The 20,293-nt window shown below is 44.6% G+C and overlaps 1 protein-coding gene across 2 annotated transcripts in view; it reads right to left on the reverse strand.

Annotated features, from left to right (window-relative positions):
• The window catches only part of SERINC5 (serine incorporator 5), a 65,242-nt gene extending 58,682 nt beyond the window's left edge, over positions 1-6,560 (reverse strand). For both annotated transcript variants that reach the window (XR_012645777.1, XM_074995478.1), the window contains exon 1: positions 6,455-6,560. Coding sequence is in view for 1 of the 2 variants with exons in the window: in XM_074995478.1 (XP_074851579.1) it covers positions 6,455-6,481 (27 nt within the window). In the remaining variant the exon portion in view is untranslated. The remainder of the gene's footprint in view (positions 1-6,454) is intronic.
• Positions 6,561-20,293: the final 13,733 nt, after the last annotated feature.

Below are 20,293 nucleotides of genomic sequence, written 5' to 3' on the forward strand. Positions count from 1 at the left end.
CTCGCTGACTGATGATGCAATTCATGCAGAGAATTGGACATCTTACATTCAACAAAGTTTATGTTGCGAGTCTTGGACCATCTCTGAAGAAATGTGGAGTGAATTGGAAATGTTTCATCAGCACATTAAACTATTTAAATTCATCAGCCAAAAAGATGGTGGAAGCATTCCCTTATATATATTTTGCTCCTCAGAGGCTAAGGCTGCTGAAGGGGAAGAGAGTGAACAGGAGATTGCCTCTGTCTATGCATCCCTTGGGAGTAGCCTGGAGCTCTTGAGAACTGCTGGTGACAGTCTCCAGGGTCCAAGCAGAGCCACTGATGTGGACCGTAAGGTAGAACAAGGGGCATACAGGAGTAATCATAACAATGAGGAGGGCCCTGAAGGTTCTTTCTCCCAAGTCACTTCCCTCTCTGAGTAGGTGACAAAGATGATGTCTTCTCCATAAGAAGATGGGAAATCCTTGGGAGAGAGATGTGGGAATCCCAGAAATCATCCTGAGCATAGTCCAATGGTGTAGCAGATAAAGATAAAGTAATTGTCTACTCTGTGCAGCAGTTAATGGAAAGGTAACGAACACAAGGGAAAGATATGATGTCAGTGGTCCAGCAGATCTTGGCAAGCCCTTCACATCCATTAGCAATGGAAACTCTGTTTCTTCAGCAACAGAAAGATTCCCGGAGAATCTGAATTTCTGTGGTATTGACTGCGTCTGAGGCAAGGTCAGCTGAGAGTCAGGGTGACTATCAATGCTGATCATTTCACTAGTATCTGTACTGAAGGCACTGACTGCTTCAGAAGCACGTGTCCAACAGACACTGCCAATACCAAAGATGTTGGCAACTTCTGGCACAGTAATGTAGCAAAACAAAAAGCAGTCAAGTAGCACTTTAAAGACTAGCAAAATAGTTTATTAGGTGAGCTTTCGTGGGACAGACCCACTTCTTCAGACCATAGCCAGACCAGAACAGACTCAATATTTAAGGCACAGAGAACCAAAAACAGTAAGCAAGGAGGACAAATCAGAAAAAGATAATCAAGGTGAGCAAATCAGAGAGTGGAGGGGTGGGGGGGGAGGTCAAGAATTTGTCCTCCCTGCTTACTGTTTTTGGTTCTCTGTGCCTTAAATATTGAGTCTGTTTTGGTCTGGCTATGGTCTGAAGAAGTGGGTCTGTCCCCCGAAAGCTCACCTAATAAACTTTTTTGCTAGTCTTCAAAGTGCTATTTGACTGCTTTTTGTTTTGATAGTGTATAGACTAGCACGGCTTCCTCTCTGTTAGTAATGTAGCAGAATGGGATACCAGTTTGGGTACCGAGGCTGTTGTTATGGACCCTCAGGCATCAGAAAGCTTCAGGTTTGCAGATGGTACCAGCTTCCAAGAAGCAAAGTTGTTGCATCCATCTGTACCAAGCACAGCTTAGGTACTGAAACATGCTCGGTACAGTGGCTCTTAAAAATGCTGATGATTCTCAAGAACCTGGCTCTTTAAGTCACTTTCTAGGAGGCAGTGTTCTGAAACAAAAACAATGGTAAACTCTAAATCAAGCAAAAGGCATGGTAGGCAAAAATTGGAAGTTGATCAAGTCAGGTTGATGAATGACCCCAAGTGTGGATGTGGAAAGCCTAGAGAAGTGCCTGAACAGTACCAGGCAGTGCCCTCTGTTAACATCTTGCACTCTGAGGAGCTACTTTGGATAACACCAGGCGTTTGCTGCAGTTTTGGAACAATAAACTATGATACTGGTAGTCAAATACAGAAGTTCCTTCTAATACAAATTTCTGCTGGTTTTATGGACAGTTAAATCACTTCAGAAAGACATTAAGGAAGCAGGTTTATATATGTGCCCTTTTTGTTTAACAAAAAAAAAAAAAGGGAGGAGGGGGGTGGTACTCAGCCAGCACCCTGCCCCTCACCCTAGCCACTCCCTTGATTGGGGGTGTCAAGGTGTTGGTACTCATTACCAGCAAGTACCAGCACAAAAAAAAGCACACACACACTATTGGGACACAAACTGGATAATCTGTTGGGAATGAAAAAGACCTATTTTTGCTAATGAGATAATTTCTCTCAATTCAAAAAAATTACAATGAACAACATTGAAACAGTATTTACCTAATAAATCTAGCCTTGTAAATCTAAGTTACTGTTTGCAATATCATAGTGTCGTTAAGAAGACTGACGCTTATCTTTTAAAGCCAGTCACGCGCTACTGGTCACTCTCCCATCAGTGGACACATTAGTGTTCTAGCCAGTTCTAGGCACCATGTTGTCTACCCCTACTCAGAGCACGGTGAGCTGACGGCAGATAAGATGCTGTGAGCTGGTCTGCGATGGCACTCCCACCACTCACACTGCTGTAAAGACAGTCCTGGAGGCTCACCATCACAGGGTACTTAAAATATCTGCACGCTTTTAAACAAGGATTCTAAAGTCTGTAAACTTTTGTAAGATGAAGAGAAGATATGCATTTAAAAGAGAGTCAGTGAGAACCGCAACTTGGGAAAAATCAATTCAGGCACCACCCTTTGCTATCTTCACCCTTACACCCATCCACAGCAGTTATAATAGTTGCAAACTGGGATCAGCTCATGGTCAATACACTACTACATCGGTTATTGCTTTTAAGACTAGGCAGAGCTGACTGGAGTAACATGGCTTTCCTTGTAAGCCCCAAACAGGAGACTGTGTGTTTTACAAAATGAGACAGATGCTACAGACCTGACCCTATTATCGTGCCACTGAGCTAGGAGCAGGCCTTACTAGAGAAACAGTGTAGGACAGCCTTGAGAACATGGGAACGGTAAGAAAAAGAAGAGAAATACAAGGAACGAAGGCGTTCCTCACTGCAACAGCATATGTGCCAAAGTATTTAAGGGACATAAACATGGCTGTCACTTTCAGATTCCAGAAGTGCATTTGATCCTTTCTCAACAAATCCATTGTATTCTCAAAAGACACACACTTTTGCCTGTTAGATCTTGTGCGCATTACAGATTTTTAAACATGTATAGCTACAGTGGTACAAACCTCAAAGTAAATGCACTGAACCAGTGTGACTTACTTCAGTTTCAAACTCAGAAAAGTCACAACTGGTGTGGCCTCACCTTTGCACTGCTCAATCCCTAACATAGATAACATGCCCTTTGACCAGCAACGGAGAGACTATATTTTTACAATGCACAATAGATTCTAGCATTTAAAAAGGCCAATTTACACTATGTATACCTATCTCCCAACCAGTGCAGTATTTATTGTTTTACGCTCACTCCTGAGCCTAGTTTTAAGTGTGCCAAGTAATGCTTGCTTCCCCTACTTCTCTTGGGAGATTACTTCACAGGCTACCTAGAGCTGTCAAGAAGCTTTATCCTGATGTTCAGTCCAAGCTTTCAATTTCCGATTTTATGTCACAGTACTCCTAGCTATACTATCACACCTTGTGTTTAAATCCTGAGCTATAACATTCCATCGATATAAATGCTTTGCTGTGGACAGAGAAGAAGATGCTATTATTTCTGGTTGACACTGAAAGGTTTAGGAAGGCAGAACGTACTTACACATACTTGAAGTTTAGCTAGGAATACCGGTAACCAGCACCCATGGAAAAGAGACATTTTTCTATAAACAGACCAGGCACAGTATTCTATAAACAGAGATACACCCCCCCCAACACACACACACCTTAAAATGTACATCTGTACACATTTTCGGCTATGCTAATAAGAAGCTTTAACACTGAACTAGATAGGAAAAGTTTGACAAGCTATCAGCAGAAATGCAGATTGAAGAGCAAATTTCAGAGAACAATACTGAGACTGTATGTTGATAGCTCACAAATCATAAATGCAAGACTTTCCAACTTCACTGAAAGGCATGGTGAAATCCAATTTAAAGTCGTCTTCTGTTAAAAGGAAAAGACACTGATGCATTTTGTATACTTTTTTCCAGTCAAAGAGGTACTGAGAGTTATTTTAAAAATTTAAGTAACACCACAAACCATCTCCTTTGAGAATCAGTTTTGTTTTTTTGTTTTTTTAAAAACATATGTATAGCAAATAGCTTGAAGAGCAGAACCACAAAACTTCTCAGACTGAATGCATTCCCTCAGGGATGACAGAAAGCATCACCTCTCATGGGAATTTCTTTATATTTCCAGTGGGGAGGAAATTTTTCCAAAGCTATCTCATTTCATTCTGGGAATACAGAACTGACCATATGGGGACAGGAGAGAGAGGAAAGTTTGCGAACTCCTACCTAATGTAATAAAAGTCACAATGAGAAACTTGAGGGGCTAATTACATACATGTGTTACAGATATATCTTTATTTTAGCTTTTTAACCGCCTTTTTTTAAAAAAAGAAGTACGGTTTCTTAGCGAGCCAGATATAACACCATCAGACTGTGTGTTTGTAACATGAACAGACTTAGGGTAGGTCTATACTTAACTGGCATTTGACACGCTGCAATTAATCCTCAGGAGTTCAATTTTACCATGTCTGTGAAAACCCAGCAAAAATCGCTCTCTCTGGGCTCAGCTGTCAACCCTGGCCATCATGGGCATAAGGTACATTAGCACGAGCCCAAAGAGCCAGGATCTTCGCAAGGGAACAAAGTCAATCCTGATATGTTGATTCTGCGACGCTAATGGCGTTGCTAGAATTGTGTATCTGGGATCAACTTTGTTCCCTGGTGTAAACCAGGCCTGAGTGATCAAACAAAGGTGTGCTCTAAAGCAAGTGTGAAAGCATCAAATGCAGCAAATCCCTCTGGCTCTCTTAACTGTTCCCTTGCCCTGGGGCGATGCACAAGCTGACCTCCCCCAAAGCTCCCGTACAGAAAAGCGGGGCTAGCCTTGCCAGTCAGGCTTGTTGGTCTAGGGGCATGGTTCTTGCTTTGGTGTGAGAGATCCTGGGTTTGACTCCAAGACAAGCCCTACCTCTCCTTCATGATGATTTAGTTGCGGATGATCCTGCTTTAGGCAGGGGGGTGGTCTCAATGACCTCCTGAAGTCCCTTCCAGCCCTAGGATTCTATGAAAAGCACTGGTCTTAGCACAGTCTGGTTTTATAGAGCAGCAAATGGTTTTCAATCTGGGTTTCTGAAACAGATCATTTCATCTCACTCCATTGTACTGACTACTCAAAACTCAGCAAACCCATGCAAGCAGATTCCTCCTCTCCGGCTTCTAAAAGCCTCCGCTTTCCCTGATTGCTGGTGTCCCACCTAGAGACAAGGCTGGTGAGGTGGTATCTTTTATTGGATGAAACTCTGCTATCATTTGAATGAAGATGTCACCCCAGTCCACAAACAACAATACAGAGTCCCTTTTTATCTCTGTGTGCTGCTATAACTGCCCTTCTTGTTTTCAAAACCCTCTTTGTTTTCACATTTCACTGCTAACAAAGATTTTTTTTAAACCACCAGTTAAAGGAAAGCTCATTTAGCTGCAGCGCTGTAAAATCCTACTGGAGACAAGGCACCATAGAGCATAGTGCTGATCTTGCAGTAAAAGAAACAGGTACCTTTGGGCAGGTCTACACTTAAAGGGTGCAACTATGCTGCTGTAATGCTTCACTGACTAACTATCCAGGTCACTCCCCTGGTGTCAACACAGTGCTGTCCAGGCAAAGGATCAGTCAGTATGACTACACCACTGAGGGGGTGTGGATTTTTCCCTTCTTGTGTGCCAGGAAGACCCAGGCTAGCTTGTCCACCTCACTTATTTTGTGTCACTTTCCGGTTTCAGTCACTGTGGCATAACTGTGAAACTTCCCCAGAAACCCAGGTATTACTCCTGATTTACCAGAATCTGGCCAACGCTTCCCTCTGCACTCTCACCTTGGTCCTCCAGGCCACCCACTGTGAAACATGAAAGCCTCCCTGAAATCCTCTCAAGGGGGAAAACTGCATCAGTGCAGCCCTATCAACATAACTCCTACCAACAGGCAAAGCCCAGGGTTAGACACTCACCAGGCAAGCAGCACCTGTACAAGCCCATGCTGCACCCGTGCCCTACAGGGTGGCTGGGGATCAGCACCAATGCAGCTATGTGGTGCAAGTCTCCCTCCCTGCACCCCCACGTCCAGGGCACCTACACCCCACTGCCTGCCCCTTCCAGCCTCCCCCAAGCTCTTAGCCCCTATCCCAGCCCGCCAGAGACCCCAGCACTGTTGCAGCTACCACCCCAGCCCCCCGCCCAATGCCCAGCCATGGGGGTCCTATGCCCCAACCCACACAGACACAGACACAGACTTATAAAAAGCAACACACACACACACACACACACACACACACACACGCTGCGCGGGGCCTGAACCAGTTGCTTGCTCGGCTCATGCCCAGCCCCGGCTCTGCCCAGGCCCCCGCTCCGCCCTGCCCCTGCGAGGGGGTGCCCCAGGCGGGCGGAACGCGGGTTCCGGGCGGGGCCGAGCCGCTGACCCCGGGACCCGCGCTCACCTGGCCCGCACAGCACCGCGCGGACATCGCTGCTCGCCTCCCAGCAGCACGCGCAGCTCGGGGTCCCGCAGCGCCCGAGTTCGGCTGCCCCACGTCTCGCTCTCCGGGGCGGGGGCGGGGGCGGGGGCCGGGCCGGCTAGAGCCCAGCCCCCCCAGCGCCGCTTCCGCTAGCGTCAGGGGGCCCCCGCCGCAGTCATTGGCTTTTCGCGCGCGGGCGGCCCCTGCCGGGCCAGGCGCTCCGAATCCTGCTCCGGCTCGTGTAAACGCTGCTCCGCGCTTGTGCGAAAGCCGGGCTGTCCCGCTCGGCCTGGCACGTCACAGGGCTTCCCCACTGCTCTGGCGCGTGGCGGGGCGTCTCAGCCCCGGCTGCGCGGGGGAAACTGAGGAAGCGAGCGGGGCCGGGGCCGGCCGCCTTGACCCCAAGAGTCCACGGGCTCAGGGGACAATCAGTGGGGGGCTTAAACATGGCCGTGGTTCAGAATAGCTGATTCTGGCCCTTGGGTTTCTAGGTTGTGGGGGAGTTAACTGAGCTCAGCAACAGCGCTGGGCCTATCCCCCTGTTGTCCTTGTGCAGGGGTGAGCACCACATGGGGCCCCACTTTCCCTCCCTGCAATTAGCAGCCTCCCTCCCCCCAGCTGTCTAATGTAATCAGAACTGCTGGGAATTTCAGCGGTTCCTATGAAATAAATCCAAACGCTTTCAGCATGTGTATGAAAATAAGTGTAGAATGTAACATTTTTATTAATCACTATAGAGCTGGGAATAAACCTACATCAAACAGTAACATATTTCAACATTTTAATGAGGTGGATGAGCCAGACGCCAGCAGGTGATTGTGCTGCACTCCCCCTTATGACATTTCATGCCCTCCCATTTGCACATGCCTGGTTAGACCTTAGTGTGCTCCTGTGAGCCAAACCAGTAGCCCACAATTCCTCCCACTCTTCTAATTTAACACACAGCTGTAACTAGGTGTTGTACTGCCCAAAGCAAGCAAGTATATTTGTGCCCCAAACATTTTTGTTATTTTCCACCACTCCTATCCCTCCCTGCTAAAACCAGACTGGTTGGGTGGTCTGCTGAAGTGAGTTGGGATGGAGGTGACGATATGCCGACCTATTCCGGGTCCTGTGGGTGCGCGTGGGGGTTGATATAGCGGGGGGGGGTGGATGGCCCGGGACCGACCACCCCACCTCTATGGCAGCTTTATATAGTGTAGCAGCAATATGTGATACAGTGTATCTACTTTACAACCTGGGTTTCCACAGTATTATGAGTACCAGGAACAAAAACACTCCGATTGTGACCACCACAATGCCCTGTGGCTGATCTAAGTCCCAATAATTCTTTATACAGCCCCAGATAGTCCAGCTAGTGGTATTACCGGTAATGACTGATTCATCTATTCGTAACTACAACTACTTAACACTTGTCTTAAATATATTTATTTATTTGGCATAGGCTAAACACTAGGTTACATATAGCTGCATACAATTACATGTGACTTACCAATAACATCCAATGCTCCCACATCTTACCAACAACTACATTACAGCAGCCCTTCAAGTCAGAGATACGGCTTGGTTGGGACCTTTCGTGGTGGTGACGTCCGGGTGATCAGGCCGGGGTCTGCTGTCTGGACTGGAAGTTGCTAGCCTCCGCCTGGTGTCCAGGAGCCCACACCCTTGTCCCTGCTAAATCACCTTTTATACTGTTTCTTACTTGGGGGTTCAATACCTGGCCAATTAAAGCATTTGTTACCCAATTTGGACTTTCTATGCTCCCGGCCTGTCAGAACGTATTATAAGATTTCCTCTGTCCTTGGTAAATTTCTGAACCTCCCCCCGGGACCCTCTGATATCGCACAACCAGGATGTTCTCTTTGGGGGGCTTCCAGCTACTTGTCCCAGATGTTCTCTTTGGGGACTTACTATCTACTTGTCAGGATGTTTTTTCTTTGGGACTCTCCAACTACTTGTCAACTTTCTGATTTCTTTCTCCTGGCCTGGTTTCAGGCCACCCCGCCGTTATATGATAGCGTTCCAGGATGGAGTGTATGGTCATTCTGCCTTGCGAGTGAGGCCCGGCCACCAGGTGCTCGTGCTCCCACAGGAGGTTGTACTTCCCTCCCCCTCACACACACCAGGGAAGCTCTAAGGTGTTGCCTCTGGTTCTGACCCATTTTTCCAGCTTTTGTGCAATGGGTTGCTGTGCCACTCAAGTTATGATGTCCCTGATAAAATAGCTACCAAGGTGATGCTAAAAACACACACATTAGGTTGCCCTGCTTCCCACCTGCCCCAGGAAAGTATATTTATTTCTGGTATCAGAGAGGTAGCCAAAAACAACAAGAAGTCCTGTGGCACTTGATAGACTAAAATATATTTTGGAGCATAAGCTTTCATGGGCAAAGACTTTCTTAGTTCTTTGCCCATGAAAGCTTATGCTGCAAAGTATGTTAGTCTATAAGGTGCCACAGGACTTCTTGTTATTTATTTCTGGTAATAAGTTACCAGCTCTTTAAGAAAAAGAACTTGTACAGTATGTTCTTATCTTACAGTGTTTTATAGTCAATAACTTTGGGTGTGAGTTTGTAAAATTCCATATGAAACACAGACCTTCAGAACACATGGCTACTGGGAGGGATTTTTATCTACAACAAAACTTCCCTAAAAGTCAAGTCATCTGTTTCATCCCCACTGCATTTTTTAAAAAATCCTTGTTGCTTTCAGCTGCCTTCTAGGATGCTCTGAACCTCCACAACAGATTACTTCATTTCACCATCTTCTCCTCCACTGAATAAACAAGAACCTTTGCTATAAAAAGCAGTTGGCTGATGAGCAATTAAAAGCCACCACATTACTGTGTGTTTAGAATTAGTTCTTTAGTGCTTTTCTATGGTGCACATCCCTGTGTAGGCTACAAGGCTTTACAAACATCAGTTATTTTATCCTTATGATACTCCTGGAAGAGGAGTATTATTTGTATTTTTAAACAAACCTGAGACACAGTGCTGCTGAATATTACGAATGAGACCCACTCAGGGGCACCGTCTGTGTGGATTTCATAGACTGCAGTTGCTGGCTTGGGTGGATAATGAGCAGCTACTTGCCTGATACTCTGGAGGATGAAAACAAAAAAAACCCCAAACAAACAGGTTCTCTCCCTAGTGCTCCAGCCAGCAGCTTCAGAGAAGGATGAGGTGGTGTATATTTTAGCAAGTCAGGAAATGCACCAGATTACCTCAGTTCAAGAGCAAGGAAGAAACTGTTTCCTAAAACAACACCTTTCCCTTAGTTGCTCCTGGAGCAGTGCATCTATTCAAAAGGCACAATCTAACCTGAAGAGATTTGTCCAAAATGATACTCATAATCTGTGGCAGAACTCCAAATAGAATTCATACATTTTGACTGGCAGAACAGTTTCTGAACTGTAAAGCCATCATTCCTACCAGCTGATTATATGTAGTGATTATTCTTCAACAAAATCCAAAGACTTCAGTGCACTTGTCTTGCACAGTAAATACAGTAGAGCTTGGGAGGCAGAGCAGTCCTTGCCTACAGACAGCCCACTAACCCTAAACAAATTCTCAACAGCAACTACAGACCACACCTCAGTAGCCCTAAACCTGCAATAAACTTTGGTGAGAACTCTGCTCACATATCTACACCAGCAACATCATCACAGGTCCTAACCACATCAACCACACCATCGAGGCTTTTTCTCCTGCACATCTACTAATATAATATATGCCAGCGAAGAAGGGAAGGGGTATGGACTGATTATGAACATCGATAAAACAAAAACAATGGTATTTGGCGATAAGGAAATAGGAAGGAAGATCAGTGTCGATGGTATTGAACTAAAATATGTAGAGAAGTTCACATACCTGGGGAACAACATAACAGATGACCTAGACTGTAAGAAGGAAATAGTGACTAGAATAGCGAAAACAAGAGTGAGTTTGAAGGTGATGGATAAGATCTGGAAAAGCAAAGCAATTACCTTAAGCACGAAGCTGGGCATCTTGAAAATGTGTGTATTCAGGAGCATGTTGTACAGATGTGAGACATGGGTGATAATGAAAGATTCAAAAAGAAGAATATTGGCATTCGAAAGGAGTTGTTATAGAAAGATTCTGAGAATAGGATGGATGCAGAAGGTCACCAATGAGGAATTATACAGGAAGATACAGCCGAAAGAGAACCTGCTGCAGAAGGTTATAAAATGGAAGCTACAACTATTTGGACGTATTTGCAGAATGAACGACAAACGAAAAATCAAGACCCTGGTATTTGGCATAATGGATGGTTCGAATAGGAGGGGCAGACCCCACAGACAATGGACAGATGATGTAGTAGATTGGTGCAGAGGTAGTCTACAGAAACTAAGCCACTCTGCACTGGATAGGGGAAGATGGAAGGAAATAGTGAGAGAGGCATCAGACACCAATGGTCGCTGAGCCCACGTTATTGATGATGATGATGATCATGTACCAACAATTCCCCTCTGCAATATACATTGGCCAAACTGGACAGTCTCCATGCAAAAGAATAAATGGACACACATCAGAAGGAATTGTAACACACGAAAACCTGTAGGAGAACACTTCAGTCTTCCTGGACACTCAATAACAGATTTAAAAATAGCCATCCTACAACAAATAATAACTTCAAGAACAGAGTCTAAAGAGAAACCACACAGCTACAATTCATTTGCAAATTTGACACACTCAACCAAGGATTGAACAGAGACTGGGAATGGCTGGTCAATTACAAAAGCAGTTTCTCCTCTTTTGATGTTCACAGCTCCACATTAGCTACTGATAATGGGCCACATCCTCCTTGACTGAACTGACCTTGTCAGCTCTGGTCCTTCTCTTGACTGAGACTCCCTCCTTTTCATAAGCCCATATATTTAAACCCTCCTCTGGAACCCCCACTCATGCATCTGACAAAATGGGTCTTTGCCCACGAAAGTTTATGCTCCAAAATATATCTTAGTCTATATGGTGCCACAGGACTTCTTGTTGTTTTTGAAGATACAGAGTAACTCGGATACCCCTCTGATCCTTACTACCTACCTTGTTTCTGCTTCACTAATAGGCAAGTTAAAAATCCTTATTTTTACCACAGGTTGAACCGCTGCACTCTGCCAACCTCAGGACGTAATCGGTGCCTGACAAGAGAGAATTTGCCAGCCCGTGGCAGGTCAATATTGTCTAGCAGCATTACCAACACTTCTACTGCTTACTGGGCTCTTAAAAGATATATAGAGGTAAATTAGAACTAAACAATAGCACAGAACTTGAGAGCAAGGACTGATGTTTGTAAACAGATTTTAAGGGACCACAGGAAACTTGGCTACACCATGATAAGTGGATATTCAGGTAACTGAAAGCATGCCAAACTACAGATATTGCTGGATGAGAGTGTGCCAAGCTAAAGAGGTTCAATTTGTATTTAGATTACAATGAAAAGTTTGTAAACTTAATTTTTAAGAAGGCCACGCATCTCCATGACCTCTCCTTGAAAGTCTGTAAATATAAATCTTTATTGTGATGACCTGACCACTGCTGAACAAAACCCAAATAGTTCAGCTGTGCCCCATAAGTATTAGAGTGCTCACAGCTGAAGGAAACAAATCTTTTTAAAACTCAAACTATGGAAGTTTTTGATCTTTGAGCAGCTGGATGTGAGCGTTAGCTGCATTGTTGCTGTTAAATTCTCATGTGTCAATGGGTGTGGCAAGCTGACATAAGTCATGGATTTCTCAAGTTCTATGAACAAAAAGTACGTGAGACATTGTTTTTCTTTGCTATTGCAAACAAAGTAGGTGAAGCATAAGCTAAATGGAGATGATATTGCAGTATCCTGGTCACTTTTTGATATGCCACACACAGCACTTTTTATAGATTTCTGTCAGGTCTTTGATTCAGTACATTGAGAAAATGCATGAGATTAAATGAGGAAACTTGGCATGTCTGGAAAGATATTGTCAGCAACAGAAGAGTTCTGTAATGGAACAGAAACACTGGCCCAAGTCAATGACTGATACACAGTTTGGCTTGAATAGCACCCATCCCACTTAACTGACTTCTTCCATTGGTCCTAATAATAACAGGTCACTTTCCCCCTCCCCCACCCTTTTTACCCTTTCCTCTTCCTTCCTTCCCTCCCTCCCAGTTATATAAACCCTGGATTCTTATTATCTGCTCCAAAACTGATAAAGTGGGTCTTACCCATGAAAGCTCATTATCTCATAAATAGCTTTGTTAGTCTTTAAGGTGCTATAGGACTGCTTCTTTTTCCCCAGGAGTCCAACAAGGCTGTGTGTTTCCACTATTATTGTTCAGTATCACCACTGATTAGCTGATGAAGAAGTTTGAGGAGACAACTGTCAGTGGCGCTGAGCTGACCACCATTCTGCTTTTGGACCTCGAATGTGCTGATGACATTGTCTTGGTGGCTCAGTCTGATGAATCTCTGCAGCTGATGCCTGATGTGGTCAGGCAAGAAGCAATACACAACCGTCTTATTAATCCAGAGAAAACTAAGTGTCTGGTCATTACCTTCAAGCAGCCTCCAGCCCCACATTACAATCAGCACAGTATTAACCTTTCTGGATGAGACATGGTGCTGGTGGAAACTAAAGTCAGACACTTAGACGACATCATAGACCAGCAGTCACCACATGTGGCAAACGAGGCTCAGGCGAGCCGCAACATGGGGCGCCCCTCTGGCTGCTCTGTGCACGTGCCCTACCACAGTGTGGGACAAGCGTGTGGCAGCAGTGGCGGAGGTCACTCCTCCAGCCCTGGCATGGCTCATGCGGTGGTGGCTGCAAACCACACTGCAGGGCAGCTCACACTGCACCTGCAGCCACATCCCACAGTGGCTTTTGTAAGTAATCTGGCTGCAGGGGCTAGCGCCTGGCGGGGAGGGGGAGCTGTGGTGATCCCTTTCATCCCTTTTGCACATCACTGTCATAGACAGCAGTGTGTGGGTCTCAAAAGTTGTGGCCCGTTGTATAGCTGGAGGGCAATTCTACTGCAGATACTGCCTACGGTTCCAGGGGTGGGCAGGCCAAACCTGAGTGGTGCTGCAACCCCGTCTGCCAGGTTGCAATGCCACTCACTCAGACTTGGTCCAGCTGCCACTCCATGATAAACTGATCGACTTTAAGGTCAGAAGGAACCTTTGTGATCATCTAATCTGACCTCTTGAACATTTTTTGTCCCCATTGCTCCCTTGGGGAGAATGTTCCAGAATATCACTGCTCTGATGGTTAGGAATTTCATCTAATTTTGACAAGTATCAGTATGCATCTGATGAAGTGGGTCTTTGCCCACGAAAGCTTATGCTCCCATATATCTCTTCGTCTATAAGGTGCCACAGGACTTCTCATTGTTTTAATTTAATTTTGAGCTTCAATTTGTGTTCTTGTGTTCACATTGCCAGTTAACTTAAACAACTCCTCTCTCACCCTGGTATTTATCCATCTGAGGTATTTATTAAGCACAATTTTACCTGTCCTTAGACTTTCCTTTGGTTAGGCTAAACAAGCCAAGTTCTTTGAGTCTCCTCTCATAAGGTAGGTTTCCCATTCATCGGATCATCCTACTATCCTTTCTCTGCACCTATTCCAGATTGACTTAATCTTCCTTAAACACGGGAGACCAGAATCACACACAGTATTCTTGATGAGATCTCACCAGTATCTTGTATACCAGTACTAACTCTTCCCTGTCTCGTCTGGAAATACCTCGCGTAATGCATCCTAGGATAGTATTAGCCTATTCCACAACCACATCACACTGGCAGCCTATAGAGTCCTGTGATCAACAATACACCCAGGTCTTTCTCCTCCTGACACTCCCAACTGCTAAGTCCCCAGTTTATAGCAACATTTCTTGCTGTTAGTCCCTAAATGCATGACCTTGCACTTTGCTCTATCATATTTCATCCCACTTACATTACTCCATTTTACAAGGTCATCTAGATCTTGTTTGATGTTCTAGTTTTCCTCAGAATAGGCACAACCGCCCAACTTTGTGTCATCTGCAAATCTTATTAGCACACACTCACTTATTGTGCTAAATTCAGTAATAGAAATGTTAAATAAGATTGATCCTAAGGGCAATCCCTGAGGAACTCAATTAGTAACCTCCCACCATCCAGAGACTGCTGCCAATTTTCATCCCCTTAACAGCCTCTGAGGGCCTGTTGTGCTATCAGGCTTGGTACAAAGCTGCGGCTCTATAAAACCAGTTATACTGACTCTGTGACCGTGAAACATGGGTACCAAAGAAGACTTGAGAACACCAGATTGATGTTTTCAGCTCTTATCTTCTTCAGCTGTTGTATATCAGCAATTAAAATATTCAAAGCTGAACCTTGCAATTGCTTCCACCAGCACTGGTTCCATTTCGGTGACTTTCTTGGTATGGGACATATTATTAGACTGGAACCCCAATTCATTCTAAGCATGTGTAGCAAGGAATCTGCTCTAGGGCTAGCGATCACATGGGTGCCAAAAGCTTTAGTACTGCAATAGCATTGCCAGTGATGGACATAGACTGAATATCCTGCACAAGGCCATAGCCAGAGATTAATCCAAACGATTCTCAATCTACAAGAAAGCCCTCTCTCTGCTGGATTTGCCACAATGATGGGGACAGGAGCATGACAACAAAGGCAAGAAAATTTTAACTTATCTCCCCAGCTGTGTAATTCATCATTACTCTGTTGAAGTCAGTGGACCTGTGCCAATTTACAGCAGCTAAGGATATGCCCCCTAATGTCTGCTTCCATGCTTTTTTAGGTTTATGAGAGAATCCTACACTGAAATTTCTTTGCATCAGTATGTGACCAAAAGCTATCACAGCATACATACTCATGGGCTCTGTGCTAACAAATAAATAATATAATAAAATAATAAAATAATAATAATAATACCTTGAAAAGCCTGATGAATTTGTGCAGATTGTGGGAATCTGGCTCATAGCCTTTGTGAAATACTCGGGGACATGTCAATGCAAACCTCTAAGAAACCAGCCAAACCCTGAGATCATACCTACACTGCCAAGCACACAATATTCCGGAGAAGGGGTTTTGAAAATATCTTCTAACTTCATCATAGGGATCAGACATATTATAGTGAAAAGGCTTGTATAATACAAACATTTGCAACACAGCACTTTCCTGAAAATAAAGTATTTATGTCAATGCTGCAAGTTCCCTTTGAGGGCTGAAAATATACAAATAAAATAGCTCTTACTGAAAACTTTTGCAACTTCTGCTTTTGGAACTGTACTTTGTGTTTTCCTATCTATTATAAAGTAAGAGCCTTTGAATGCATTATTGGAATGGAGCTCCAAGAGGATAATTGGTTGAGGCACTCTTCTGGGTAAAATCGATCTAAAAGGTTAATAACACACTATCTTAGCCAAAAGCATTTAATGCACAAAACTCTTTCCTGTAAGTTGTCTATACAAACAGAAGTACCAAACTGATGTGCTGACAGAAGACGCAATGAGATCTAGCAGTCCTAGGTGCAATACAGGCTGGTAGTCAAATGTCAGCTCAGCGGCCAACTGGAATGCAGTTTTAACTTAAAAAAAAATCCAGACTTGAATTATATTTTGTGATTTTCTTAAATATATTTGATATTTATGTATAGATCTTTCTAGGGTACTTACCGTAACCCCACACAGGTGCTCCTCTCCCATCTCTTCTGTCGGACACTTAGCCATCATCAGTCATTTCCACTGCACAAGAAGGGAAACTAAGCCAATGGTGATTAGTCACCTTGCCTGGGGTCCTACAAGTAGTCTGGGGCAGAAACAGGAAGCATCTCAATCTGCAGATTTCCGGCAGTGCTTATTCCTTAGTCACAAGACCACAACAACCCGACGCAATGTCACATGGTGGCATGGTGGTACTCCTTCTCCTGGCTGTTGCCCAGCCTGGCTTCACCCAAGTCATTCCATTCTCATGCAACTCACACTGCCTTCAATGCGGCTTCCTCCCAGGACATTCAGGGAGGGTAATTGCGAGCCTTTTATTCAACTGTTACCTCTGCTCCTAATTCACTCACAGATTATCTTCTCTACTAACATGAGTGCTTTTTTCAGTTTGTTGTTTACCTCTCACAAACTTGAGCTATTGCAAGGTTAACATGCAGTGAAGACAGGGCACACTAATGCTGCTATGAAATAAACTTGCCAAGGTCAGTCCATGAAGGGAGCATGGTGCTGCTTCACTCATGGTTTAGCCCATTTTCTTGCACAGAGAGCCTTGAAAGTGAAAGCAGACTGGTACAATTGACAGGCAGAAGCAACTAAGCTCCATTCCTGCAGCAGGTGGTTGGGAGGGGGGAAGGAACCTGACGCCCTCTCCTTGCTCCACACAGTGCATTGTTTTACTGCTTGTATTTTGCCAGTCCCCAGCTGAGCCAGTGCTGCAGGGATTTAAACAAGAGGTGAGTAAATGAACATAAATTCAGGAGTCCCTTAATCTACCCGCCTGATGTGAGCCCAGCTGTTCAAACACATACAGGCTGAACATCCCTAGCCTGGCAACATCCGTAATCCAGCATGATTTTAATTAGCCAGACAACCACTTATCATGGGTACGTGACTAAACTTCCCATGGTCCCAAACTTTATGGTCCCATAAAGTTTGTTTACAGTCATCTCTCCTGGTTCTCATGGCTCTGTGCTGGTATCTAGCTGTAATTTATCCTGAATTTCTTCTAGAAGCCCAGTGAGCAGTGGAAGTGTTAGTAACGCTGCTAGGCAATATTGACCTCCCATAGTCTGGCAAATTCTCTCATTTAGCACTGGTTAGATCCTGAGAGTGCCAGACTAGACAGGTTCAACCTGCACTGAGGGACAATCCCTGCCCAAAAGGCAACAGAGAGGAAGTCTGGGAGGCAAAGCAGAGGCACAGAAACTTGTCTAAGGTCCCAGTGGGAGAGCCAGGAATAGAACCCAGCTGCTTTGAGCCCCAGGCCTGAGCCCTACCTACTGGAGCACAGAAACTATGCAGCTTATGTTTGGAGTGTAGCACAAAAAAAACTCCTCCCTCCCCTTCCACAGAGTCCTTATACCAACCCAGTGCCGTGGTATTTCTGGGTATGGAGCAAGAATTGTTTTGTAAGTACATGGAGAAGTGAGAGTGCCAGCCAGGAATCAAACTGTAAGTAAATTAGTCAAACTGTAAGTAAATTAGTTTTTTACATGGGTTCTCCAGTCCCTTCCCATAAGCTCTGAGGCATGCATTTCTGTGCACTGTCTTGCTAACCACCCATGCTCTGACCCTTGAATGGATGTGCTCTGCCTTCCTATTCTGGCTGCTTCTCAAGCCCACAGTGGTTGCCTGTTTGCAACCTATTTCTCTGATCTCAGATGTTTGGCCTGTTATACCCATTGATCACAGTGGTCATGTTGGCCTTGCCAACTCCAGAGAAGGCTGCTGTAAGCAAGTGGATATGCATGTGGCGAATCAGGGAATTTCCCTGGGAATTACAGCTCATATCTCCCATAAACCTCTGAGACTTTTGATAGATTCCAGGCCACTAGAAATCGAGAAGCCACTGGTTGAAGGAATCATGCCTATAATGGTGGCAGAGCGATAGCGTGAAGTGTTTCCTGTAAGCTGAGCGCTTGGGTGGCCACTCAAGAGAGATTCACTGCCGCCCAGCTGATTAGCCAAGTGCCCACAGCCACCAGCATGTGTTTCTACTGGTGGTGTACCGCTGCACATGCTTTGTGTACATAACAAAATCTACTCTGCACAAGAACGGAGGGAACACTGAGAGAATAGTTCAGCATAGCTTTGACCATGGGGAAGAATATTAACTGAACCAGCACGTTAAGAGCAGGCCCTGCTTTGCTGATACTTATAATAGTAGGGCAGCACTAACCTAAAGATTTGATTCTTTAGTGGAATCGTACAGCTGAGACCAGGCTTGCCTGCTTCAGTCAGAAGACAACCAACCAGTTAGCTCTAATGCCACTTGGGTACTCACCATCAGCACTAACAATTTCAGGCTGTTCTCATGTTCTGTTTTCTCATCTTATTCTCCTTTCCCAGTTCAGCTCTACTGTCAGCAGACCCTAGCTCTGAATTACATCATGAGTGAGGCTCTATGAGCTATGACATTTTTGAAAGAAGACTGGGTTCATTTTTATTTACTTTCTGGCTCTTTCTCCTTTAGGAGTCTGTAGTAGGGCAGCTACCCCACACTTGCAGAGTAGGGCTCCCTGTGTTGCTAATAGCAGGCTGAAAACCAGGAACAATGACTTTTTTTAGAAAATCCACCTGTTGTAGCTAGAGCCTACAGAACTACCAGGCTGAAACTACTGAGATATTGCTATATTTACAGGTAACCTAGTGAGGAGGGCTTTAAACGAGGTTCAACGGGGGCAGGGGAGCAAAGCCTGCAGGTAAGTGGAGAGCATGGATACCTGGGAGATGAACTTAAAATGAGAGGGAGTATGGGCTACACTGGGAAAGTAAAAAGAGGGCCAGGGCAAAACTGGGAGGCAAGACCAAATCAATGTCGGAGATGCCTATATACAAATTCAAGAAGTATGGGAAATATACAAGAAGAATTGGAAGTACTAATAAATGAATACAACTATGATATCGTTGGCATCACAGAAACTTGGTGGGATAATACTCATGATTGGAATGTTGGTATTGAAGGGTACAGCCTGCTTAGGAAGGACAGGCAGAGAAAGAAGGGAGGAGGTGTTGCCTTGTATATTAAAAATGTACACACCTGGACAGAGGTGGAGATGGATGTAGGAGATGGACGGGTTGAAAGTCTCTGGGTTAGACTCAGAGGAGTTAAAAACAAGGATGAGGTCCTACTAGGCGTCTACTACAGGCCCCCTAGCCAGGTGGAAGAGGTGGATGAGGCTTTCTTTAAACAGCTAACAAAATCATCCAGGGCCCAGAATTTGGTGGTGATGGGGGACTTCAACTATCCAGGTATATGTTGGGAAACCAATACAGCAGGGGACAGACTGTCCAATAAATTCTTGGAAATTATTGAGAATTTGAAAGTGGAAGGATGCTTGGGTGAAAGTGATCATGAAATCATAGAGTTCACAATTCTAAGGAAGGGTAGAAGGGAAAACAGTACAATAGAGATAATGGATTTCAGGAAGGCAGATTTTGGTAAACTCAGACAGCTGGTAGGTAAGGTCCCATGGGAAGCTAAACTGAGGGGAAAAACGGCTGAGGACAGTTGGCAGTTTTTCAAAGGGACATTATTAAAGGCCCAAAAGCAAGCTATCCCACTGCGTAGGAAAGATAGAAAACATGGCAAAAGACTGCCTTGGCTTAACCAGGAGATCTTGCATGATCTCAAAATAAAAAAGGAATCGTATAAGAAATGGAAACTAGGACAAATTACAAAGGATGAATACAGGCAAACAACATGAGCGTGCAGGAGCAAGATTAGAAAGGCTAAGGCACAACATGAGCTCAAGCTAGCTACAAGTATAAAGGGAAACAAGAAGGCTTTTTACAAATACATTGGTAACAAGAGGAAGACCAAGGAGAGGGTACGGCAATTGGTGAGTGATGAGGGAGAAACAGTAACAGAGAATTTGGAAATGGCAGAGATGTTTAATGATTTCTTTGTTTTGGTCTTCACTGAGAAATCTGAAGGAATGCCTGACATAGAGAATGCTAGTGAAAAAGGGGTAGGTTTAGAAGTTGAAATACGAAAAGAACAAATTAAAAATTTACTTAGAAAAATTAGATGCCTGCAAATCACCAGGGCCTGATGAAATGCATCCTAGAATCTTCAAGGAGCTGATAG

Source organism: Carettochelys insculpta, chromosome 5 (genome assembly GCF_033958435.1).
Source record: "Carettochelys insculpta isolate YL-2023 chromosome 5, ASM3395843v1, whole genome shotgun sequence".
NCBI lineage: Eukaryota > Metazoa > Chordata > Testudines > Carettochelyidae > Carettochelys > Carettochelys insculpta.